Source organism: Astatotilapia calliptera, chromosome 7 (genome assembly GCF_900246225.1).
Source record: "Astatotilapia calliptera chromosome 7, fAstCal1.2, whole genome shotgun sequence".
Lineage (NCBI taxonomy): Eukaryota > Metazoa > Chordata > Actinopteri > Cichliformes > Cichlidae > Astatotilapia > Astatotilapia calliptera.
This window is the reverse complement of record NC_039308.1, coordinates 9,933,762-9,961,520: the sequence shown is the minus strand read 5'-3', so window position 1 is coordinate 9,961,520 and position 27,759 is coordinate 9,933,762. Positions and strand designations below refer to the sequence as shown.

Sequence of the window (27,759 nt, the reverse complement as noted above, 5' to 3'; positions counted from 1 at the left end):
AGGAACAATATAGTCCCCCAATCTACCTGTGGATGGTGACCTTTTGGCACATCAATAAACCTCTGTCTGCCACCTCCAAATGTTTATTGTTGAATGATCAAACATGCCCCCTACAAAAACCTTCTGGAAGCTTTTATTGATTTTGAGCCATTTCCCCAGGTATTTTGCTTTTAAGAAATTACTTTTCACGTAGGTAGCTTTGTGAGATGTGTGTGTGTGACTGAACCATCCTTGATTTTTGGAATAGAGCATACATTTCAACTGCATCCACAGGATGGAAACAGAAAAAGAAGCAAATGCATGATGCACAGCTGTAACCATTGTACCAGTGGTTACAGGTCCTACTGGGACCTACTGGTCCCAACAGGGAGCAGTGGACATTACATAAAAAATGCCAAAAAATAAAATAAAATAAGGAAAACCACTAATGGAACCACCAAAAGGTTCAAAAAGGTTGTTCATGGAAACAAAGAAAAGAAACAGCAGTTTGCACACTGCTGATTCTTTGCCTTTATCACATCTAAATATGGATATGTGCATGTATTTTTCCATTTGTTCCCCTGCTAATATAAATGTAAGACTTAAAAATGTTGTAATTGGTGAGCAAATCTGCACCTCACCTCAAAGAACTCTCTTTAAGGTGTCAGGAGTGCTGCTGAGTGCATGACAAGTTTATATGAAGCCTGACTACAGAGTGCTCAGCCATGTCTGATGAACTCCCTGGAGTGGTTGAGGTTAACAACTACAGATTTTTACATTTTAAAAAAATCTGCAAGTTTTGCATTTCAGAAGAGTTGGCTTAGTAGATGCTCCACTGTAGATCATATCTTAGAGACAAATTCCAGCTCTGAAAAAAGAAAGCAATGCAGAAGAGGCTTAAACCTGCATTCCTTATAATGGCCAGCAGGGAGCAACTGTTCTAGTTGCCTAATTTACAACCTCGGTAAACAGGTTCCTTTTTTTTTTTTTTTTTTTTTTAAATATACAACAGATGTTTATTTTGGACATGATGCTACCCATGTGAGTCATAACCTCGGGTAGGCTTTAGGGTGGGCCAACACTAATCGAAATTGCTAGCCCACGACTGCACAGGGTCCTCAGTTTCTTAGATCCACTTCGTAATCCTCGTCCTCTTATTCCAGGCCTCTTTTAGATAGTCTGCTGGCTCGGTGCTATATTGGCCAGTACTAGCATAAACACAACCTGTGACTGAACAGTCAACCGCCAAGCTGTATTGTGGGTAATTCTAAGAATGAAAAATGTTTTTCCATTGACTGACATTGTGCAGTTTCATAGATCAAACTGCTCTAAAAATAAAAAAATAAAAAAATAAATAATATATGAAATATGCATTATTGAAAAAGAAAAAAAAAATCAGCAACTAATAAAATTATTAAAGTTAAAAGAAAGAATCGGGTCACTTTGATTATGCTTTTTAATTGATGAGATACAATTCTGTCAATGCTACTGTGCTGACCATGAGATCAGGAAGGATGTCATCAACAGAACGCCCAACCACAGTTCATTCATCATATAAAACCCAAAACAAAACATAAAAAGACTTCTTTTTAACAGATATGGGCAGGACTTATAAAACCATTGACAGAAAACTTAATCACCCTGTGGCTCTCATGCTGAAAGTATCAGCATCACTTCATGTGTCTGTGTGTGCGTTTCTGTTTGGATCTCCACTAACAGCTTTGTATTTGTACGTGTGTCTTGTATTTTAGTAAATGTGTTTGGGCTTGGCAAATTTAATAAATATAAAAGTCAAACACATTTCATTCATAAAGAAATGGGTCAAAGAAGAGAAACTGAAATGTGGACACTATGTCTGCAGGCATTGTTAGGACCATGTGTGTTTTATATCATGTGTAACACTGTTCAATGGTCCACAAATACATAAAAACACCCCCAGCAGCTTCGAACAGACAGGAGGCACAAAAAATTTTTCTGCTTCCAAAAAATTCCTGGAGCAGGTTCACGTCCGCCAGGCTTCAGTCTAAAGACAGGCATATGTCTGCCTCAGCAGTTCATTAAGACTCCATGTAATTCCAAAGCTCCATCAACACAAGTTTTCCTTTTAATAGCATCTCAGTTTTACAGGTAAACCCAGCTGCAGTTCAACAATGCAGCTAAACTGTGGGGTTCTTCCCACTCGTCTGCTGCTGCTGCTGCTGCTGGAGGTACGTGGGCCGTTTGATGCGGGGTTTCCTGCGCTTGGGTTTGCTCTTGGACTTTGTCAGCTGGACCACAAAAAAGGAGAGGACGACCATCGCTCCCAGGAAGGCAAACACGGGGATGGTCTGGCCCACTTCTTGGTTGTAGCGGCCAGGCATTATTCCTAAAAGGAATAAGAGGGCAGAGGTCACCACCTTTATTCTCACTCATTATTGTTTAAATAAAATGTTAGGTGATGTTGAAGTGATGAATGATTGTTGTCTGTGGAAGCTCTTTGACTAAAAGTATTTTAAACATTAGAAATCTTAGTACCACATTAGTATACAGTACTGAAAAAAGGAAATAGGTACAGAACTACTGAAAAATGCAAATATAAAACTAGTACTGAAATACAGAGTTTGTACAATTCCAGCAAGCCACCTTCATCCTTCAACATATCCTGAACTCTCTCAAACAACCTTTCCCATTTCTGTAAGTAGACTTCAGGAATTGTTCTCCAGGCTTCTTAAGGGACATTTAAAGCTCTTTTTCAGATGTTCGTTGCCTCAGCTCTCTGTGAAGATGATCTCACGGGCCCTGGGGAGGCTGACCCATGACTGATTGTGCTCCATTGTGTCTTTTCTATTTAGGTATGTTTTTTTTTTACTGATTTGGCAGTGTGTTTGGGACCACTGTCATGCTAAGTAATGATTGCAAAGGGGATCAAATTGACGGTACTTTTTCAGTACTTATTTTTAAGCTCCCCAATAACACTGGCTGAAAAGCAGCCCCGAAATATGACAGTCTCTCCACCGTGTTTTACAGAAGGCTGTAGTCTTTCCTGACTTCCTACTTGCATACTATTATTATCTGTTGTTGATTTTCAGCACAATTCTTGTGCAATTGGGTATATGTCAGCCTTTTCTCCTTGTTTCCCCATCCCTAAAAAGTTTTTTTGACAACTACCCTTCCATTGAGACCATTTCTGACGAGGCGTCGGCAAGCAGCAGATGGATCCACCAAAGGGCAAGATAATCAATTTCTTATGGACATGACTTTCAGGTACTGTTTTTCTGCTGTAGATGATCTAATAGGGCAGTAATTTATTTTGCTTTTTCCTCCACCAGCCAAACCATTTCATATCCACATTGTAAGTTACTATTGGACACTGCAAGCAACCCTGTAATGTATTTAACCCCTGTCATATGTCAGTCAACAGTATTTTTTTTAATTTTTTTTTATTTCCACTGGTATCCATGTCATTTGCTCACGTCAGTTGAGAGAAGTTTGCATCATTAACAGTTACTTCATCTGTCATTCTTACCAACATCTAAACTTCACTGAAATTTCTCATTCTCTAGTCTCAACATTCAGGATAGATTTCTTCTGTGTGAACACCCGTGATTACGTCACATCGCTTGTCTCAATGAATTAATGAAAATCATTACCAGCTGCTGGAAGAAAGACGTTATTCTCCAACTTTATTTGCTGGTCTTTGGACACTTGCTTTGTTTCGCCTTTTGAGTCAAGCTTAATATTTAGTACCCTGAAGTGGATCTTCTGAGAAATTCATCTTTACATTGCAACAATCTGTGATGTGTGCTAGTTACATGCCAGACACAGTATAAAACCTTTGTGAAACAACAAGAAAAGGGCTGTAGCACTGCCCACGATGCTAAAAGAAAAGCCTTCCTTCTGCCAATGTAGATTCTAATGTTTCCTCATTTTTCAAAGCTCTCATCACATTTTACTAGACTCGTGTCTGAAGTCTTCTTTCTTTCCTGTTTCCTAATAATAGAAGCCACTGTTCATTATTTATTAGCCTGGAGTCCAACAGGATCAGGCAACTTTCAGCAGTTGTGTCAGAGCAATGCAGACACACCAGTCTAAATGCAAATCACGATGCACTAAATCAAGTTTTGACCTAACTGATGCTTTTCACAGGTATCTTAGTGCTAAAGGTGACGCTAGGTCTGCTGAACATCAAAGAGATGTTCAGTTCAAATAGCTCCAACTTTGGAAATTGTACTTTTTTTCCTTTTCTTTTTTTTAAACTGAGGACAGTCAGTGTGACCATGTATAGGGTGACTAGTCGTAAGAGTTGTACTTTTAAAACTGAAAGTGTTTTGTCTGTGTTTTAGGACAAGTCTCATGAATTTAAAAGAAATAAATAAATGTATCCTTATGAGTTTCATTAATGTTCTTTTCAAGATAAAAGCTGCATTTTAAAAATTTTGCTTATGTCTTACCTCCAGGGATGTCCCAGGCCCCGCTCTCTCCAGGTGACAGAGGCCTGACCTGGGGACGGTATGCCCTCACGTTAGGCAGAGCCACTTTGTCCAGGTCCACAGAGAGAAGCTTCTGGTGCTTCCATAGATTACTGGGAGCACAAAAAAAAAAAAAACAAAAACAAAGGAGTTTGAGAAACTGAATCCAAACGCATGTCTGTGTTTTGCTTGCCTTCCTCATTCTTAAGTTCATATTTGCACTTGTTCTATTTGGTGACAGGAAAGAGAGCAAATCCACGTTTGACTGTTCAAATGAGCTGCTTCAAAGCATCACTGTGACAGTTAAATCTGGCCCCCCACCCCCCGCTGGGCTCTTTCTGTATACAGTGATGTGAGGAGGAAAAATGATGAAAATGTTGACAGCAACATGCTCAGAAGGAAAACTAGACTGTGATATTCTCTAGACTATCTGAAAAACATGACAAGAAAGAATTCAGCATGAGCTAATGCAAAATAAAATGAAATAAAATACAAAGAAAATAAAGTCTGAGTGACAAGTGAGCACTGGGACATGCAGTTTCATTGACCAGAGAATTTAGTTGCTTGAGGAACCTACCTGGGGGCTGTCTCGTTGACTGGCTGAGGCTTTGCCCATGACAGATGGGGACAGGCCGGTAGTGGGCGGGGCTTCGGATCTCCGAGATGGGCCTCTAAAACCTTGGAGTACCGGTAGAGATGGTTCCCTAAAGGCAGTTGCAGAAAGAGAAAAAGCAGAGTACCAAAAACGTCAAGTAAAACATCTACTCATATTACAGATGTAGTGCGAGAGCCTTGAGGTCACTTGTAGAGCTGGAGCAAAAAACCTTGAACTTTGAAAATGTCCCAACGAGTCCTATTGTAAGACTGTTGATATAGCAAATCAAACAACTCCAAACAAGATCAGCTTTTAATCTGTCTATCACTGATTTTACATCCAAGGAGTTTTCATGTTTGTAAATTTCAGCCAGTGGTGAATCATAGCATAAAGCAGGCGTGACTCTATAATAAGAGGCTTCGAAAAGCACGACTGAAGCTTGATTTAGACATGCACATGAAATCTGCATCCTGTTCTTTCATCCCTATACGGCATCCTTCCACACCATTCAAGTTGTTGTTGTATGCATTTATCGGGAAGTGCACGTTGGGTTGCACAAATTTTAGGGTGTAGGGTTACAATTGGGTCATGGCATAAGTCAGCGGTCCCCAACCCCCGGGCCATGGACCAGTCCGTGAGTCGTTTGGTACCAGGCTGTGAGAGTTGAGGCTCGGGTGTGAAAATTATGGTTTTCGCGGAGGGGTGGGGGGGTTATCGTTAACTCAGTTTCTCTGGTCTTTTCCTGTGTTGTAGTTGTGTCTTATTTTTTAAGAAATATTTACGTGTTACCATAGCGACCAGAGAGCATTAACGGGCAAGAGAGGAGAATGTTACTCTCAATGTTGTTGGCGCATTTCAGGAGAACGCTGCTAATAAAGTTTCACAATTACACAGTGAATTCGCGTTTATTATTATTTTTACAAAATACCACAGTTTTTGTCCTGGTCGTATCATTTTATTTTGTTGCATTTATCCGTGACACCTTAATGGCCAGTCCGTGAAAATATTTTCTAAAACGGTCCGTGGCGCAAAAAGATTTGGGGACCGCTGGCGTAAGTTACGACCAAGATCTGAAGCAGAAGTATAAATCATGTCTGAGATGTTTAAGGGTGAGGGTTTTCTGGTGTTATGTGATTATTTAACATGCAGTATAGTATTAAAGCACTAGAAATCTAAATTAAGTGATTTTAAATGGCGTAAGTCACGTAATTAAAATAAACTGTATGGTTCTTCTACGTATGTGACGTAGCTATCTGTCAAGACAATGTAGAGGTAAACCCAGAATCTACAACACATATGCCTAATGCTCAAGACGAGAAAAATTTAACAGAGTAGAAACCATCTCAGTATAGTATGCAGGCCTTGTCCCTCCTCACCTTCCAGTCTCTGTGGCAGTGGGTGCTCGGCACCTGTGGGAGGTGCCACTCTGCTGTGTGAATGGCTGAGGCTTGGCGGGGTCATACTGTAGGAAGTATACTGAAGCAGAGCATCTAGCAGCCAGAAGCAGTCTGTGAAATATACATTTAAATAATTAGCAAGTAAGTAAATTTTTCTCTCTGTACCTGTGCAAAAACACACAGAGGAGCTACCTTTCTGCCTGTGACTGTCATCTATACAGTTTGAATCTCCGTACAGAGCGATACGACCTCCCCCATCAGAAGGCGTTTGGTACAGTCCGAGGATGGGAACACCCTCCACCACTGCGGTCTCTTGCTTCAACACTTCCAGACCTGTGAAAACACACACAGAGTGTTACATGTGAACTAAAGACACACAGATTAAAAAGTGGCCTGTCAGCTAGCATGGCTGTTGGCCAACATTAAACCAGGTTAAACACTCTTAAAGGGGTGCTGGCACCTTGGTCCTTTAGGTTCTTGGCAATCACTATTCCATCTTCTGGGAAACGAGCAATACTGCAGCCAGAGGCGTAGTACACTGAGTGAAAGAAAAAAGACAAAATAAGCTTTATCTTCAATAAAAAATGTAACAAATATATGAAATAAAATGTAATTTAAACAAATACATGTGTGAAAATTAAAAGTATGCTTTTATGTCTTACTGTCATGATCAGCTAAGGTGAAGTCCCCCTCGTACAGGCCGTCACTGAAAGCCATCCCCCACACTGAGATCAAGTCGTTCAGAGCTGGTATGTTAGCGCCCCCTGTGTCCGGCATCCACCACTGCCTAGAGGTTGCATGAAGAAAATCACACCACAATCATTAAATTAAGGCAAGAAAAAAATTAAAAAAAAAAAAAAAAATCCCACATGGTTATGAGAAGGTTAAACAAACTATATTTTCAACTTAACAAGCAGAGGACTGATCTAAGAAAATAAGAAGCCACATGAAAAAAAAACAACTTTGAGAACAATTAATCAAAAACCAGTTTAACTAAAATCTTCTCCAAGTTGCAAATATCTTTCATAAAATAATAGTAATGCTAAAAAAAAATACTTTAAATATCAATACAGAGAAAACTTTACATTGGCAGATTATTTCATAAAAACAAGAATTGCTTTTTAGGTTCCCTGTACAGTCTTCTGGGTTGTTTTGCCCAGAAAAGGCAGCTGTGAATGAAGCTCTCACATGAACCAATGCCATTCAATTAAAACTGAATTACTCAACATAATATTTGGAAGCCGCAAAGCCTATATTTAACGGAGTTAAAGACGTTTAATCCTGCGGATACTGAGTGACAGCTTGGGTAGGATATAACGGGAGTAGAAATCACTGGTGAGTAATTGTAATCTCTGCATGACGACTCAAGAAGTCGTATGATGTACAGACTGAGGATGCATAGATGCAGATTAAAAGAAACTGTGATACAGTACAGTACCCAACAGAATTTCCCATGCAGTCATTATATGACATGAAGCAGCTGTTTAATCAGTGAAGTGTGCAGGTGGAACAGAAATAGAAAAAACATGCATAGAGATTCTCAAATGAGAGAAATCAGTCAGAGTGTAACTGACTGATGCAAAATATTTTTTCCGCACAAGTCATTCTATTAAGCAAAATTAATCCAAACCACTCTGCGCCAATTATCAGCCTTTTCTGCAATTATTAAGGGTGTAGAGCTGCTCTAGACTGATGCACTGCATCCCCTTACAAATGTTTTTCCATTAATTGTTTTCAAAAAGTTGACAGCAGTTTATGTCAAATGTATTAAAACATTTGATGTTTACAGAGGAATCTACCACTTTCTACAACTGATGATTTTTCCTCGCTGCTGTGAACTGGCACCATCCTGGTGAAGCACATTAACTGTATCTCATTTACCAGCATTCAAAAGCTCCCACATTTGTGTTTTTGCACAGAACAAGACATAAAACAAAACACTACATCAAAAGAATGAAATTTAAACTACCAGCAATGACTAACAATCATTTTTGTCATGTGCAAAATTGTGTTCACTGCCAGAAAATCCAACAAAATTCACGTGTCAGGGATTCTGTTAAATTCACAGCTGAGCAACAAAAGTAAAAGCCGCGCATAAATTTATTTACAAAACAGAAGCCCGTATATATTCTCTTATCTCAATCATCACTGTCATACCACTGAGTTTAATACCTGGTGTTTTCGTCGTAGAACTTGACCTTCCTCATGACAGAAGTGTTGTACCAGTCGCTGAAGATAATGAGCGACAGACCGTTGTCGATGTCTCTCCTCAGCTTGGTGATCTCCTCAGGAAAATACTCCTCCTCGCTGTCTACCATCAAGAGTGTGCCTGAAGGGACACATGAGCAAATAATCCTTTAGTTTGTCATCTTTTTCTAAACCATAAACAATGAACACTCGGGGAGAAAAGCCTCTAACGACTGCCTGGAGCTCCATTGTTTGGGAGTAGAAACATTCTCATTTTGTTGTGCGATTTTTAGTCTCTGTGTTCGTACCATACTGACTGGCATCAAAGCACGTGATGGGAGCTCCCAGCACCTCAACAAAGTACCCCATACTTCTGAGGTGCTGGTACATGTCCCTGAAGTTAGTGTGGATGTGGTCCCCATTCCTGAAAACACAGAATACTAATCAAAAGCACAGAAAAGGAAAACTAAAAAGATTCAGTGAAAAGACTTTATTTGAACACACGAACCAGTCTAATGGGTCGTTTTTCATGCGGAGGTTGTCGCGAGGAAAGTAGCCAGGAGGGTAGCGCAGGTTGTGGTACTGATCCCAAAGCACCCTCTTACTGCGTGGAGGCGTCGGCACGATCTTTACCTTGATGGGCAGTTTGACTGTGGAGGTCAATTCCCCTCCAACCTCCGACTGCAAAGAGTGAAAAAGATCAGGAAGGCCGATGAGTAATGTCTGTAGAGCAGTGATTAGTTATTAAAAAAAATTAATAATCTGAGATCATGTAAATAACTTCTATGTAATTACTAAATATACACTTGAAGTAACACATCTGGTAAAAGATACCCGAGCTCATATTAGTTTAAGAAAACAGACAAAGAGGTTGGCAACCGCTGCTCTAAAGCTACTTAGAAGACAGCACAGTGACTCACGTCGTTCTCTGCAGGTGATGCCACTGTGACCATCACATGACCTTGTGCAATCCCTTCCCATGACGCTGCTTTCTTGGCCACAGAGATGGACACAGCCAAGTATCCGGCCCACGGCCACAATACCGGTGAATATGAGATGGCCACATCGATGTTGTCGCCGTTCTGAGGAAGGTAAGGCTGCCAGATGGGCTAAACAGAAGGGAGAAACTTTTAAGTCGGCTTAGAAAACCATTAGATCATCGTGATGTCAAATCCTGGTGAGTTGTGATACAACTTTCCTTCACTTATTATGCTAAAGCACTTCAGCGCCATTTATTTACAGGAAATGCAAGCCTGTGTGGGGATTCTTTGCTTACTTTGTCCACAACTCTGCCGGTGACACCCATGCCGTTGAGAATAGTCACATTGACAATGGTGGGCATTCCTCCATAGTAGATGGGCTGAGAGCAATAAGGCCACATGTATGGGCACTCTGTTAAGTCGATGTAGCTGGGAGAAAGACTGGGAGGAGAAAAGCACAAATTCTAAACAAGGGTATACAAGAACTAGTTACTAAAACAAAATATTATAAAATAATAAATTTTAAAAAAAGCACATTCCCAAAGACTGTATGTTTAATGTCACTGTCCCCCAGTACTTTTCTACAGAAAAACAGAAAGTTTGACTGGGGTCATGCCATGTTAGCTCGACTCCAGCAGACTAATTTGGATATTGGGATCCAATCATGGTGCAGAGAAAATTGAGGTGATGTCAGCCCTTATTAAATGTAAAAGCTAAATAATATATAAAGCATCTCAGATCAATTTGAGGCATGCTGGAAATTCTGCTGCTCAAAAATTAAGCCAATGCAAAAAAAATACATAAATAAAGATGCTTCAGTTATAAAAGAGAATAAATCCCCACAGACTCTAAAGTTAAAATGAACAACTTCAACAATGAAATTAGTGGTACAAAAAAAAAAAACAACCAACCAACCAAAAAAACCCGTTCAATATACATTTAATATAGAACATTTTTTAAAAACACATCAACAGTCAACTAATATGTTTTTTTATGTGGTACAGCCTATCCAAGAAATCTCTGCTCCAGTTTTGTTGAATGAAATTCGACTATTTCAAAATCCAGATGGCGACAGCCCAAATGATCATATTAGTGGAATGGACCTGACGCAGTCTGATATTTAATAACGGATCAATGTAAGGGTTCAACTTCGGTCTGCAGAAGTGGAGTTTGAGACAGATTTGAGACAGTCCCCCTTGTGGGACTAATAAAGGAATATCAATATCAATATCAATAAAGGAAGACTCAGCCAAATATTGACCCACCTTTGACTATGAAAACTGAAATAGCAGACTAAGTCTACCTCTGTCCTTCAGGACGGAGCAAGCTCCAAACTTTCAGGAGCCTCACTGCAAGCCAACTGCCAGTATTTGATACTCTGTAGACTGAATGTCAGTCATGCAGTTCTTCAAAAAGCAACTAAAATTCTGCCAGTGTGAGCCAGTCCTTTTCCTCCCAAGAGTGAAGGCTGTGACAACACTGGGTTGGCCTCCTTTAGTGTTATGTAATTGTTTTTCATACGCCTACAAGCGTGGGAAAATATTTATGTACACTAAAATGAAGCTGAACAGACTCCTTGTTGCTGTGTGTGAACGGGCTGTGAATCCATTAACTCCTCTTCGTCGGTGCTCATTTTTACATTTACCTGGCCTGAGGTCTGTAGCTGTTGAGGATCTGGTAGGCTCTGATCAGGTCTAGTTTCCCGTGGCCTTGTTCAAACATGTTGACCCCAGGCAGTCTACGAGCTGAGGCAATCAAAGCCTGCTTCATGGAGGCTGGGTTCACCAACTCCCGGTTGAGGACAGTGCTGCAGGACAGAAGAGGACAGGCTGTGTTTCTGTGAATCTGCTGGTGTCACATTCCTAAGCTTCAAATTCAGGACACTGCTGGAGGAGAGATGAGGGATGGGTTGGTGCGTCTGTCTTGTCTGGGAGAAAGGGAGGGATGACTGCTGTCAACAAGGGGAGGATGATGTTTGATTTCAGCAATATGAGCTCACAAATGGGTTCAGTTACAGCTCAACAACACGAGGACACAGTGAAACGGGGACACATTTCACTGCTGGCTCATGTAAGATTACAAAACCATGGTTATTAAACCAGATTTCACTTCAGTATTATGTCCCTGTAACCTCTGATGTCAACCATCTCTAATGGCACATTTGCTTCTCAGTATCATCATTTCAGCTACAACAGACGAGCCTCAGAGAGCTCCACACATCATGTAAGAGTAATCACAGCATCTAATGACTGTCCTGGCACCAGAAGGCATGCTTTCATGACTCGATTACCTGAGAACATTACTCCATTTTTTTTTTTGTTTTTTTTCCCCCCATACTATAAAGAACCGAATGGCCTCCTCATTAACTAGCCAGCTTGATCTGTTCTTGATGAGAATACTCTGCATCTGTACCTGCTCTGTGCACGCTGACTTTTGCTGTTGCAAAAGACTTTCATTACACATACCTCTGTCTGCTCATATGGCATTATGACACTGGAGGTAATTAAACCTCATCAAACTTTAGTCTTACACTACTAGTAACTTCTGGTGTCATCCTACGCTGATAAGAATCTCATTTAAACCTTCAGTACAAAAAAGGGGAAGTTTTTAAATATCATCCATTTAGTTACAAGTGAGGGTTAAATTGGCTAATATGACTGACAGTGACCTGTCTGCTAGGCCTCCAAAGTGACCCTTGCCACCATGTTTGTGCTATTTTAATTGATATAATATATGGGACGGCCCATCTCAGAAGTGCTTCTGTGTTGGTGAGTCTAATTCTAGTATTTATTAGCCTCGTATCTAGCGCAAATTAACAGGTAACCATATCTGTGCATTACTCCCATACAGTTTATGAATGTAATGTGACAAAGCTTGCCAGCTTAGCTGATAATTCAGCACTTCAGTCTCATACACATAATCTTAAATTTTTACTCAAAACCCCCCACAAAAAACAGCATGGTAGCAACTAGCATTAACCACAAGAGCTCGAAATGCTTTCAAAAACCAAGCCAAAGGTACTTTACAGTGATCTTCAAAGAGTTACAAGATTGAAGGTGAATGTCTTGATGCATGCTCAATCATCCAGGAAAGTAAATACCAAAAGGTTGATTCTATTACACTAAAACCAGATGAACAGAATCAACCTTTTGAGATTGAAGGTGAAGCTTATATTATCGGACAATTTTGTTTTAATTTAACCTGCTGTGCTGCATGCTGCCTATTATGTCTCTACATATCATGTTAACTGTGCAGACTCTGACTGTGTGCACAGATGGATATGCAGGTGGTTAGTTCAGCTGGCACACTGTGCCTGATATAGATCCCTAATGCAGTTAGCAAAATAAGAGTAGCCATCTGGAACAACCAGACTATAAAAAAACTTTAATCTGAATCATTTTATCGTAAAAGTTTGGGTTTTTTTTTTTAGCACTCTTCATCCCAATACAAGTTGTTTTGGGCAAGATTTCTCTGTTATCTTTAACATGTATGTCTTTAACTTAGGGGCTGTTATTAAGGCTAATAGAACTAAGAAAGTCAGATTAAGAAAGCCAGTAAAATACCTCAGGTTCATACAGTATAGCATAATGAGTTTATCAAACTCACCTGGCCAGGAGTGTGACAGCACCAGCCACCACAGGAGAAGCCACACTGGTGCCAGACAGAGAGCGGCATCCCTCCTTCATCCCTGAGCCCCTAACACCAGAACCGTAGGTGACGATATCAGGCTTCACTCTGCCATAACCCCCGGGCAGCTCCTGAACACAAATGGGAAACAGATGCAGAACATGGTTGGATGAAAAGCAGCTCAAAACTGCTGCAAGCCTGAGTAACTGGGGGAAGACACAGAAGAAAATATTCTCAATGGTCAGCCAATTCAAATATTTTGATCTTTCCACTTAACAATAGAGGCCAGTATCAGAGAGTACAAAAAAAGTACACATATTGAGACAATCTGCTCATGCTGTATCAACACAGTTTTGAGGACAGCAACCTAAGCATAGCTAGTTTCCACTGTGCCTTTAGAGAGCTATGAAGTGCTCTTCTCTGCTCACTTACTGTATACATCTCACTCACACACCACCTGTTTGCTAGAGAGCGAGGCCTAAAGCTATAATTCTAAATTTGAAAGGGCTGTTTTTCATGAGCTTAAACTTATGTTTCAGTTTATGTCATTACGCCTACTCGTTGAAGTCAGCAAGGCAATTTAAAGCCAGTCTCTCAAAGCTCAACTACTGTTTAAAATATGAGCGTCAGCTTAGATTTTACATGCAATTACTATTATGAAAGTCAAACAACAGCAAAAAACAAACACTGAAGCAGAGACCGAAAGTAGGGGGGAAAAGCCTGTCATTTTGGGTGTTTTTGATTCATGTGGGAGTGAGAGCCTCGTTATGCTCGGCTGGCGCTGATAGAAGGGGCACAGAACATCACTGAATCGGTGAATGAAGTCTTAATCAGATCCTAAAGCAGATGTCTGCTTTTGCCTATGGCTGATAAAAAAAAAGAGAGTGTGTGTGAGAGAGAGAGAGACACTCTACAGTAAGTGGATGATGGGATGTGGATGAGGGATCAGAAGGTTACCACGTGGTTGGCCAGCTCAAAAAGCAGAGGGCAGATCTCAGAAGTAGATGTCTGCCAAGATGACGGTGTGTGTCAGAGTGTGTATTCTAGGTGTATTTTCTTGCAGCAACTCACCCAGGTGGTCATGCCTCTCGAAGAAAACCTGGCAATGTTGTCCTCAAAGTCAATCCCCCCAACCCCGATCACATCCATCTGGTCTGCTGGGTTATTCAGGGTGCTGAGAAAGATCAGTTTAATTTAGTGTAAAATAAAATAAAAAAATTTTAACTGACAGTTTCCAAAATGTAATATTAGGACTTGCTTTGCTTGTTTAGTGATTTTTATGTAGTGACAAAAGAAATGTTAAATAAGGTAATAAAAACTTGTTAGGGTAAGTAAGCATTTTCTTGCAATTAAACACAGACGAACAGGAACAGAAAAAGTCTTTTATAGTGACTATACTCCAATGTGAGGCAAGTATCTATTTACACTAATGGTGCTATGATGTGGAAAATGCTGGATTTCAGTGGAACCATGTGCACTTTTAACCACAACACTGGAGTAGAAGTGAAACTAAACTAAGACTCTTCTGCTCATCCCTGTTAATGCACACGATGAACCCTGTAAGCATGCGTGCTGTCGTTATAGCAATATTAGCATACCCATACAAAGGTCCATCGTTGCCAATGGCAGAAACCATGATCACTCTGTTGGCAGTCAGCTCCCAAACCTGCAGTCAAACATGCAAAGAGAAAAATGGAGTGTGTGAGGTTTAACAGCACATAACGCATAAGGTCAGATTGTATTTTGATAGCTGCTTTGATAATTTGGGAAGCCTCATCCTACACATGTTTATGGGAACATATTTATGTGCATTACTAAACTGTAGCTTATAAACTCTTATTGTGTGTGGCAGCTAACCTGTGAAGAAAAGCTACATACTGATCATTCATATCTCCTCATCGGGGCAAATTCTTACGAATGACTAATTAAATTACCGTGTTGTGCCATGTGCATAGTAAGTAACTTGTTATTGTGACTTGTCACAGACTGTTCCTACCATCAGGTCAAGATATTTAAGTGTAAAACATGTGAAATTGAGGAGCAATTTTTTGGACAAGTGTTGCTACTGAAATATGGGGAAAGAGTTTAGCACCTTCTCAAAAACAATCATCTTTTTCAAAGCAACTCAAAATGCAGGACAACACATAATCGTGCAAGTTAATCTGCCATCATAAACTCAGACTTTTGGCATGTTGCAAGTGATCTGTTATCAAGTCTGAGGTACCCAGATTACTAAAACAACTTTTAGAGAGCAGTGACCAGGGTTCATACTCAGACATGAAGCTGACAAGTTCAGGGGTGCATGTCTAAAAGGAGCTTTAATTAGTTAACATGAATGCACAGCAGAGGATGACTGATTGTTTAAAAGGTTTCAGAGACAGAGCTGTTTCCCATTATATTCAGTACATAATTCACATCTTGCCCTTTAATCAAGAAAGAGCGTTTGATCTTGTAACAACAAAACAGATGTTAGTCTATTCAGCACTTATTGTGAAGGTTGACATATTGTTTTTGTAATTATCAGTGAGCACTGAAAACTTGAAAGAGCAGTCCCAATGTTGTCATGCATTAGTTTATGTGCCTGGTTTGACCCGTTTGAGCTTACAATTGACCTGGCTATTGCTCATTGGCTTATTAGAGCATTGTCAAACAAACTTTATGTGTAACATAAAGGAAGAAAGACTGGGGACTATTTTTATATTTAGACAAATTTTAAACCATGTGGTCGCATTTTCGATCAACCTGGTTATTTTAGACACAACTTTCCTGTGCTTTGCATTCTTATTTAATTAAGCAACTATGTTTCTAAGTTAAATCCCGAAGTGTGCATCACCTTATCAACAAAGGGGTGGTCCATGAAGTCAGGTCCTCCGATGCTGAGGTTCAGAACATCGATCTTCTTTAGGATGGCGTAGTTAAAAGCATCAAGGAACCACGAGGTGTACGAAACCTAGTATGTGGGGAGGGACAAATACATTTTATAGTATAAATGAATTTTACAGCAACGCACTCCAACACCAGCAGTGCATTGTATATTGTATGTACCTGGTTGTTGGTAAAAACTCTGAAAATGTGCAGCTCTGAGTCGGGAGCAAAACCCTGACACTCCCTCATACTAGCTATCACTCCTGCTACGAATGTACCATGGCCCAGACCTGAAAAACAGGATAAGCAGTTTATAATAATCTTTCTTTGTCTCTTCCACAGACAGAAAGTTTGTGACTTTTAATATTACATTATTTGAAAAAATAAAATGCAGTCCATTAGTTATTGTAAATGCAGTGACATTACTATTAACCAATAGCACAGATGGATGAATCATTACCATTATTAATGACCAAGCTCTCCTAAAGCCACTCTAGAAGCAAGTCTGGCAACTTGGCAGCATTCTTTAAACACCTCCAGGCACTTATGACTTGTTAAAAATTATGTACAACATTTGTTGACTTCGCACCATTAAAAAGGCCTAAAAGGTTGTTTTTTTCCCCCCTGGAAATTACACTTTTACAACCACCTTTGCTTCGCTGTTATGTGAAATTCACCATAATATTTATTGATCCTCACCATCATCCAGTGTCTTCTCATTAGTCCAGTTGGTCCTTTCTTTAACATTCTTAAAATGTGGATGCTTCTCACTCAGGCCTGTATCAAACACTGCCACCTTAACACCAGAACCTGCACACATAAAAGAGATTTAAACAATTTTATTTAATTGCTTTGTTGACCTATATGATTTCTGAAATAAAGTTTAAAAGCAATAGTTAAAAGATCCTTCATTTTATGATATTTTGTAGCAGATGCGCGTAAAAGCAGAGACTCAGTCAGTGGGCCCTTTCTTACCGGTGTGTCCCATCTGCCAGAGTACATCTGCCTGCAGGATCTGGGCGACGTGGCGGGGAATGGCCCGCAGCAGACGTCTGCTGGAGTGCCGTCCGGTAGCATGCCAGAAACCCGAGCCGAGTGAGAGGCTGCTTCGTCTGAAAGGGCGGGATGATTGCCACGACTGCCATTTTTGGGTCCCACGGGTGGCATTGCAGGGTGCAGCAGGTTCAGGTGCTGTTGGGACAGAACACAATTGAGACAAACTATCATTCACTCTGCTGTAAAGCCACATTAGGACAAGAATTGAGGCCTCCCTTCATTAAAACACCCCGTCACTGCCATCGCCTTCAGCCCCCCCACTGCAGACAGCACAGTCAGGCTTATCATGTTCTGATGCTTCATTGGAAGTAATTTCTTTACATCTGGCTTCAATCCCCCTTTCTTCTTACATCTATTAGCTGAGAGGCTGATCACAGCAGCCTAATTTAAGCCAATCTTTTCGCAATGTGAATCACATGGACAAAACCAATTATCAGTGGGTCATCACGATGCATGAGCAGTGCCCTGCAGGGCTTTTTATCCCTGTGAAGTAGAAGAGTACAGAGTTGATTTCTTTTTTTTTCTTATCTTTTCTTTTTAATGAATTATTTCAGTAGGTTTCACGGATTCAAACTGTGAGTTAGAGAAATGTGCACTTTTATTTAATAAGACCAGGGTTTTTTTTTCCTTTTTAAAGAGTTGTTCTCTCAGTCAGGAGCTGCTAAATTTTCATTAAACTACACAAAACCACTTTTCTGAAATAAATGTTTAAAATTATTACCGTTTTACTAGGTAGCCTCACCTAAAAACAACCAGTGGTGATCTGAGGGGTGCACCATGAAGCAAAATAAATGGCTTTGTGAGCTATGCTGATCTGATAGTCAGTTTTTCTGTGTCCTGAAGGTGGTTTAGCTAAATCACAGTAATAAGTAAGGCTATGTTTCCAGTTTATAGTTAGTTTAGAAATCTTAGAAATTAACAGCAGCATCAAGATCAAGGCGGTTTTCTGCAGAAAGTTGATAATCATACCCAACGATACCCATCAACTCCAACTGGGGTTTTAGGTTTTGTTGAACCAGCTTAGGCATGGAAAGCCTGGCTGTGTCGAAGACTAAAGTATACCCCTCAGGCCTTTTGTGTTACTGTGTCATTTTTCTGGTTTAACGGGTGCTTTTAATACAGACTAACATTACAATGCAAAAAAATCACACAGTGTAGTCCAACAATTCTCATCTCCTTTCAAGGAAGTGATCTCTTTCCACCAACCCACATCCGAACAGCCTTTAACTTTGTCCAGTGTTTTTGACACAATCAATTATTTTTTTTTTTTAAGTTAACAATGACTTTGCCTTAGTCCATTGTGCAGGAGCACTGTGAGAGCGAGGGAGTACATATGGAGAGACAGTGAGAGAGGAGCTGCAAACTTTAGCACGATTACACCGAGAAATGTTTTATGTTTCACGTCATCAAACTGTATCGATATTATGAAAATAGATTAGGATTTATCCATTCCTACAGCCCATTCAGTTAAAAGCCACATTTAACCACAGAGGCTGTATTCTATACATTTTAAGCACTTTATTTGTCTCATTCAATTTAGAATCACCAGTTAACTTCACATGCACCAGCAACTGCAAGACTTTTTTTGGTTTTTCTTTTTGATTTGAGGCAAATACTTTCCAATAATTGTCTCATTTAAGTCTTGAATTTTATGCTTGCATATGGCATACAGTTATTGATTGTATTTAGTTAATTTTGTGCCTGTCCCATCAAGCTCCTGATCAGTTTTAACATGTGATAACGACGTTTTACTGCTTCCCAGATGACTCAGTTTTAATTTTGATTAACATATTCCTCAAACAGCTGCATGCCTTTTTAGTTTATCAAACTTTATTTGCAGCTGAAAGTACCTTTCATCTTTCAAACATGTTTGTGCTTCACAGATGACTGAAAAAGATGCTAAAGATAACTGAATTCGGGTTTCTAGTAGGGCTGGGCCCTATCATACCGTTCACGGTAATACCGGTATAATGTTGGGCAACGATAAGAAAATGAAATATTGCGATAGAATATGGGTAAAACACGCATGTGCAGTGCCTTTGTTTTCATACGCACATGGCGGAAAAAGCATGGCGGCGACGGAGAATGAGAAGGGCGAAAGCGGATCGTTGAATGAAACGGATGAACCAGAATTGTTTTGTAAAAATGCTGCAACTTCAGTGTGGAACTGGTTTAGCTTTTGTCCGTCAGATACACAACAAAGCACTATTTTTGGTAGCGCATGCTAGCGGGCCGTCGTTATTACCGTGTTTTTTGGAAAATACGGCACACTTAAAATCAGCCTTTGATTTTTCTGAAAGTCGACAGTGCCCCTTATAATCCCGTGTGCCTTATGTATGAATTCTGGTTGTGTTTACTGACCTCAAAACGATTTTATGTACACGGCGCTCGAAAACCTGTCAAATGTTTTAGTACGACTTTGCTGAGCTATGAACCCGCACCGCTTGATGGATTGTCGGAGCATTACGGCTATTGTAGACAGGAGCCTCGCGAAGTGATATGTACTGCACTTCAACATAATATTACCGTATTGTGGCAGGAGCCTCATGTTGAAGCACAGCACACTTCACAATATTACCGTATTGTGTGTGTATAACCTCTTTTTAAGTTTTGTGGATATTATACATGGTTATGCTGAGGATATGTCGGCCAATTTCCACTGGAAATGCCTTTTGGTCAAACTGTCAGTGAGGAATTTGCTTTTGCACTGTTAAATTTTTATTTAACTTTAATGCACATAAAAAAACAGCTGCTTGTTCAAGTGAAAATACATTGATCGGGTTTTTTGCACTAATTAAGTTGTGGTAAAGTAATTTGTCTAGTGTCAATTATATCGTCAGTTCTATCGTTATCGAAAATTTTCAAATGTATATCGTGATAAATATTTTTGGTCATATCTGCTCTAGTTTCCTTGATATCTAAAACTGTAATCGCCACTAGTTGACCATTTTCAATAATAAGAAGTTGCACTACAAGGTCACTCCATACTGAAGCATCTGTTTATGCAGCCTGGGGGCACACTCAAGTCTTTCATCCAGTGCCAGGCTCAGGGCGTGCAGGCAAGCCCCACCACACTGACTCACCTACTGCCTCAAATGGTGAACAAACAGACTTTCTCTGTTCTTCCTCCCATCCCCCAACACCTCTCACACACACACACACACACACACACACACACACACACACACACACACACACACACACACACACACACACACACACACACACACACACACACACACACACACACACACACACACACAAAGAGTCCAGTTTCTACACCCTGAAATTGGCCTGCACTTCAAATAAAGATATCAAATCCTGTTTAGCACCACTAAAACAGTGGAGGTAGAAAAGCATCCCATGACTGAACAAACAAAGACATTCTGTGAAATTCAGCAGCTAAACAGCTTTCTGTATCAGTACAGACATGCCAACCTTAGAAACACTGATCCCTTTTCCCCACACAATAACACCATATTGGCAGACTTACAGGGAATGTATTTGAGCGTGCGGAATACTTTTCGCTGCGGCGTCACCCTCTTGATGTAAGGGTGGTCCTCCAAGGTCAGCAGGCTCCTGGGGGAAGCTTGCCGGATGTGGAGCAGTTCAAAGTCGCTCGGGAAGTCCGAAGCTGGGTTTTCTCTTGGAACAATGTGCCACTCCAGTGCGCCATCCCCAGCACCTTGCAAGGCTCTGCTGATGTACAGGCTGCGAGCTTTGGCTGAGAAATACCCTGTAAATGCTACTATGTACTCTGTAGAGAGAGAAGACAATACTGTAAAGAACAGATAGAATACGAGATCCACAACTAGGAAGCGTACATTCAGGAGAGAGACATCTTTTTAGACCACCTATCCATGGAGCGGTGTGAAAACCAATACAAATACAACCTTTCCACTGTGACCAAACACTACATTAAGACATTAGTGGCAAAGCAAACATGTATCTTGTTAGTTAATATGAATAATTTGGTCAGAAATGAACAGTTGATTAAGAAATACATTAAAAGCACTCTCTGCTTTCTAAGTGGTCTGACAAAAAATGGTTTTAAATTTCAATGTTTATGTGGACCACAATTTTAGAAGGACAAAGGATATCAAGTGGCACAAAATACAATATCTGGATTATGTAACTACACAGTTACTGATCCATTTGTGCTTTAAGAAAATTGAATGGATGAGGTTGCAACAAAGGAATGAAGGACATGAATGGATGCAATTCATGCTCATACATGCCACAAACTGACTTTTGAAATTATTGTGAAAAACGCGTGCGATAACTTCCTTGTTGTGTTTTCTCTACTCTATTATTAGTCTTATTACAAAAAACAAGGGATGGTCCACTATTGAATAAGAAATTGAATTGAAACGGTTAGATTTAAATCTTAGCAATGGCTGCAAAATAAAGTTGTAGTGTTTTCTCTAGCCAGCTTCCCGATGGACTCAAGTGAGTAATTAAAAGTAAGCATGAAAGCTCTGTCCGTATAGAAGATTACTTTACACTTCATTACTTTCCCCCAAAAAAAACAGATAATATCACTTGCAATCCCAAATATGAAGCCACACTATCAGAAGTGGGTAGCTAGCTTGGCTTCACCAAAAGTAAAGAAATCAACCCAACAGTAAATCTACAGCACACCAATAAATTTGTCATAAGTAGTTTGATTAAATGGGACAAATACAGCATGTTAAAGACAGCAGATCTTTGTTTTACAGGAGTCACAGCTGTGCTTTGCTCCTTCTTTGCCAAATGAATAACGTCTTCTGAAGTCTTGTGTAGGGCTGTGCAATATGACAAAATCAAAACATCTATCGTTTCATTTAGCTATCGTTTGTCCATGCAAAATACAGTGTCTGGATGGCCACCATGCAAGCACAGAGAATACCAGCATGGCCAGTGAAGATGAGGCAGAACCAAGTAGCTCCAAACAAAAGGACCAGTCAAATCAAATCGAGGACCTAAACGAGGGGCTACCTCTGTAGCATGGATATGGTTTGGTTATGAAAAGTCTGACATGGACCAGAAAACTATACTATCCAAATTATGCCGCAACCACGGACTTAAACACAACAAACCTCTTCTACCACCTACGCAAGAGCCAGGTGAAAGTGTATGAAGAGCGTTTACAGATGAAAGAAGATATGATGTGACTCCTGAAGGAGAGCCGTCAGCTGCTCAAAATAAACCTTAGACTCAAACGTTAGAACAGGCTTTTCCCCGCAGCACACCATGCAATAAATACTCGCAAAGAAAATGGCGGCCGTTACAGCTTATATCTAAAAATATATTGTTTCATGCATCGTTCAACACTCGTCTCCAGGTACACGGACGCCCAGCTTAAAACACTTCACACAAGTCGAGTTGCCCGAAGTTCACTGAATTACAGAAAATGCACCATTTTGTGATACATATCGTTATCCGGATGAGATTTTGGTCATATCTCACAGCCCTAGTCTTGTGCTACGAAAACTTCAGGAGATATAAATCTTCTCTCTAATACTCAACAAGAAGGGTAAAAAGCCCCTTTCATTAATGAGTACAAACTATTCCACTTGACTCTACTGTGTAAGAGACAGTTCTGTGATTTTCCACATGTATCAAAGACTTCATCCAGCTAACAAGCACATCTTAAAACAGAGTTCTTCGCATCCATGACTGAGCCACATCATTTCACTGACATGTTGACATGAGTCTTCATTATGAAAAACACTGCACATTCACTTATCTTATTTCTAGGAACAGCTGCAGAGACTAATAATAGCAATTTTTTTCACATCCCTTAAAGCAAAATGTATGAAAATAATGAAGAAACATGTCACTGAGTGCAATGGAGTGACTTAGAGATGTCATTTTAATAGGCTTTGGATAAACCTACCATACTTGTTTTAAACACTGTATTCCCCATCTGATAAAATTACATTGAAACCACATCATCAAGAATAATTTCTTACCATGTTCCACCACTTTGGTGGAGAACTCCAGTTTGAGGGTTAACTGGGAACAGTTTGTGACAGACTGTGAGGAGAGGGCATCTATTTTGGGGGTGTGGTCTGAAGTAGATTCGGCTCCTCCCTCCCCATCCATCCCCACCACAGGCAGGAAGCCTGCAATCAGCCCCAAAAGCATGGAGACCCATGCGGAAAGGAGGAGCATTTTGAGTTGTGAAGTAGTGTTAACCATTAGTTTGACTGAGCTCTTTGTAACTGTGGGAACAGCCAACCGGCTGATTAAGAGTCAGCAGGTGTTGGAACAGAGCATTTCAGGTCCACAGTTCCACAAATGAGTCCATAATGCAAGTGACCTGAGCAGCTAGATTAATTTCTTTCTGCGTTTTCTCTCCATGGTGGCGGTCCAGGGTGGCGGTTCAGCAGCACTGTCCGAGTAGGAACAAAGATGCCATGTTGATAACTGGGAGAAGTGGACAATTATCCAGAGCTGTGGATGTTTGGGAGGAGAGCTGGAGCAGTGAAACGGAAAGTGCTGCTGGATTTCTTCTACAATCTCTTGTTTTTCTGTGTAAGACAAGGAGGGAAAAAAACAAAAGCAGTAGGTCAGACAAAAGATTGTCACATTTAAATAAAATTACAACACAAAACAACTAGAAGGTACTCAGAACAACTTGAAAACTTCCCATTAGACCAGCAGTAATAATACCAGCTGCTGAGATTAATAGTGAATTGATTTTGTGGCCCTGCAGACATATGTAATCATATGCCTATTACTTTCACAGCTGTGGCTGTTTAACAATCTGCATTTGATGGCAGAAATCCAAGACTTAAAACTGTGCACATGAACACTGTCAACATACTAACAACAACACTAGAAACCTTAAAATTTAAGATTGTCACCTGATTATCTCATCTTAATTTACATGTGGTGATGTGTTAGTTATACATGGAAACACAGCCTTTAAACAGAAAAAAAGTTTAAAGCAGTGCAGCAATGTCTGCCAACAAATATGCAATGCAGATATGACAATAGCTACATGTGCTGAATCTATTCAGTTGCTCTTGATCTTTTTCTGTGTATAAATGTAAATATTCAATGCAAATCCTGCAAGTCCTGTGTTTTTTTAATCATTTATTTTTCTACTTCTACCATACCAGCGTTTAATAAAACGAACACATCATGCAGTGCTCAGAGAAAGGAGTGTTTAACCTGCTGTGTGCAAAGGGGAAGGAAGGGAGGTGTTCTATGTAACTACAATGGGGGCATAAACGCCTGTTCATTATTTAGCCACTCGTGAAGAGTTTGAGGCAAATGTGCAGCTATGCAGAGAACAATATGTGGTGAGCCTGTCAGGGATGGTTCTATTGTCGGACTGTAATTAATATTAAATACTCCTATCCCAAGAGAAAGACATGTTAAAACCTCCAAACCTCCACATTTCTAAAAAATTTATGAAGCTGTCAGCTTGCATACCACAAGTTGGTTGGACTTTCTAAAAAAAAGAAAGTTGACAAAAGTAGATTTGCACGAGTGTGTAGTGTAAACAAGTGTGAATTATATTCACATTCATGGTGCACTTGTGGTGGCGATACCCAATTATCCTTACCTTTAAGTATCAAATCACTGAAGCATAACTTAAACCATCTGCTTCTCCTGGCGACACACACACACTTCTCTATAAAGACCACTTATAAGCATTACTCTGTCTCACTGGTGAATGAACACAGCTCATAGACTGTCAATGCACTGCTTTAATTAGAATTCATATGAATGTTATTTTGACAAATAATCCACCTAAACACATCCACTGCTCCTCAGCAGCAGCTGCCACCCCAAATAGGAAAACGTTTCCCTAAAAAACTCAGAAAATGCTCAGGAATGATTTTAAAACAACAAATAAAGCTGTGATTATAGTGACATTAAAGATATATGGGAATTTGTTCACTGTGTGACAACATGCAAACTTGTACAAGAAGCCTGCAACTTTTTTAAAGTTCACTTTAAGTACCATCTTGCTCATAATATCTATGAAGTTGGTCAATGATCGGAGTGCAGGGAGTGAATTGTTATACTAGGTCAAGCATACAATAAATATGGTTCTTTTTAACCTAGACATTCCTATGTGATCCCAGGAGGATGCAAAATTATAATTACAGTCAACCCAGATTTAGTTTCCTATAATTTATATTGTAAAAGAGATAAACACATCCCACTGTTATCTTTACTTTCATCATCTGTGTGCAGTTACACAAAACCATACAAGTACTTCTGATATGGTTGTACACATGTGTTGGGGGTGTAAATAAAAGTCTGCGGCTGGTCTACTCTCACAGGAGGAGGGCCAGTCACTAGTTCCGGCTCAGGGCAGGAACTCTACATGTAGGAGACAACATAAACGTTGAACCTACCCTAAACGACTACTGGTTTAGATGCAGCGCTGTAAAAATAGTCCCACCACTGGTTAGGGCTGGGCTGTAAAAGCCAAGCTGGGACCACTTGTGTCAACATGACATCAAGCCACAAAAAATGGCATCGAGCCTCCAGGCACAGATTAGTAGGTAGAGCGCACCCCCACCCCAATTAGTGTAAAGATAAGAAATACACAGCAGTGTTATAAGTTAGTGATATTTAGTGTAAACCAGGCAAGATACTGAAAACAGTTGTGGGAGTTTTGGAGGTTACCTGCAGCAGTTGTTTGGATAGGAATGTAAATACCTTGAGATCCCAACGTTGAGGTAAAGATTCATTTTGCAATATGTAGAGATCCATGAACTAACCAAACACGCTACAAAGCACACTACAAACACACACGCTCTAAAATCCAGAGTATACAGTAGACAGTACACAATAGCTGCAGTGTCTGCGGGATTAAGCTATAATTTCTCGACCTTACGTTAAATAGCATTTTACTCTATTTTTTCTATCGCGACACTACATTTACATTAATACACTACTGTAATCCTACATTAATAAAACTTAAAACACAAGCAATTTTGTTAACTAGGCCATAAACAAAGTAAAGCTGTATCAAACGACTGTATCATAATAAATACAGCAAGCATCAGCAGACATATACTGTAGGCGGAATATCTCCAAGAAGGACAATCATTTTACGGGCAGTAATTTAACGTAAAGGAACGGGTAAACATTCCGCTATCTGAAACTGTTTTCTGTAAACAAGAAAACATGCTAATAGATTTTTTTCAGACCAAGCGGTCTATCACATGTAAATCGCTAGCTAGCTAGCTAGCTTGGTGTTATTATGCAGCGCCAGCTGGTAGCTTGTCTGATAAATATACTCACACAACACAGTTAAATCCCAGGCTTCACATTTATCTGGTGGTCCGTGTCGTTTGATGTCCTTGTGTTGATGTCTCGACGTCTACTCGCTTGTTAATTTTACGTCCCCTCGAACAAAAGCTAGCTGCAAACTCACTACAGCCGCAGACCACTGACGTCTGGCTTTCACGGGATGCCAGACTGTTATTCTTATCCTGCTTAACCTCCGGTCACATTTAGCCCTTTTATACATTTAAGATGGCTAAAACGCTGTACTGCCACATATTTTGCGTCGATATGGAACTCAAATAATTATACTGCCATCGAAAGTGCATTCTTTCCTGCATCCTGTTTCATGATATGCGGCACTTTTTAATATCAAACCTGGCAACCCAAAGGGCCTCGCTTTAGTCCATTCTTCCCGGCCATGCTGCGTTTTTGCCAGCAGTGGGAGTTGTTCACCATCGAAAAACAATAGTAAATAGGGCAGATAATGTAGCAGCATGGTGCTGTATCAGTACATGCTCTAATACGCTTATTTCCCTCACCTTTCTGTGAATAAACTGCTGTATTTATTCTTAAGTTAGGATTTTATTTAGTTGGTTATGTTGATGCTTTGTGAGCACTCTTGAAAATATTTAGACATTTAAAATGTACTGTTTTCATTGTTTTTAATTGTATATATCAATTGCTGGATCTACTAAGGAGATGCTCTATCCCCATTGACAAGACTGGCTACCGACTACAGAATGAAGCAATCACCAGCCACCTCCTCTACACGGATGACATCAAGCTGTATGCCAGGAATGAATGAGGTATCAATTCACTGATTCACACCACCAGAATATCCGGGAATGAATGTCATTCAGACTGGAGAAGTAGGTGGATGGTAACAAAGAGGGGAAGACTGTCTGAACTGAGGGGATCGTGCTACCAGACATTGAGGATGGCTACAAGTACCTGGGAATCCCACGTGCAAATGGGAACCACGAAGAGCAACTAGATCAGGTACCCTGCTGGGATAATAAACTGGCCGAAGGAGGAGATGGAACCCACTGACTTTAACACAAGGAAGCTCCTGACCATGCACGGAGGGTTTCACTCCAAGTCCAGCACCCTGACACTATACGCTAAATGGAAGGAAGGATGCCTGGGACTAGTGAGTGTCAGTACCAAAGTCCAGGACGAGACATCTGGAAAATGCCCACAACTGACCGAGTGCTTAGTGAATACCTCAGGCAGCAGAAACCCAAGAAAGAGGAGCAAGAGAAGGAACCATCATGGAAGGACAGACCCCTGCATGGTATGTACCACCGGCAAATAGAGGAGGTAGTTGACATCCAGAAATCTGGCTGGACAAGCCTGGGCTGAAAGATAGCACTAATTATGGCAGC

The 27,759-nt window shown here is 40.3% G+C and overlaps 1 protein-coding gene across 1 annotated transcript; it reads right to left on the bottom strand.

The window, feature by feature from the left end:
- Positions 1 to 1,417: 1,417 nt before the first annotated feature.
- On the bottom strand, positions 1,418 to 27,591 carry mbtps1 (membrane-bound transcription factor peptidase, site 1). Its single transcript, XM_026172964.1, has 23 exons — positions 26,390 to 27,591; positions 23,089 to 23,649; positions 20,628 to 20,891; positions 17,054 to 17,269; positions 16,778 to 16,888; positions 16,259 to 16,368; positions 16,047 to 16,163; positions 14,812 to 14,879; positions 14,285 to 14,387; positions 13,193 to 13,344; positions 11,232 to 11,393; positions 9,883 to 10,027; positions 9,527 to 9,715; positions 9,115 to 9,287; positions 8,915 to 9,030; positions 8,592 to 8,748; positions 7,082 to 7,206; positions 6,880 to 6,957; positions 6,612 to 6,752; positions 6,399 to 6,530; positions 5,005 to 5,131; positions 4,410 to 4,540; positions 1,418 to 2,344 (listed from the first exon to the last, which is right to left on the bottom strand). Exons 2-23 carry the CDS (start codon positions 23,315 to 23,317, stop codon positions 2,136 to 2,138), a joined length of 3,255 nt encoding a protein of 1,084 aa, XP_026028749.1. The 5' UTR covers positions 23,318 to 23,649; positions 26,390 to 27,591; the 3' UTR covers positions 1,418 to 2,135.
- Positions 27,592 to 27,759: the final 168 nt, after the last annotated feature.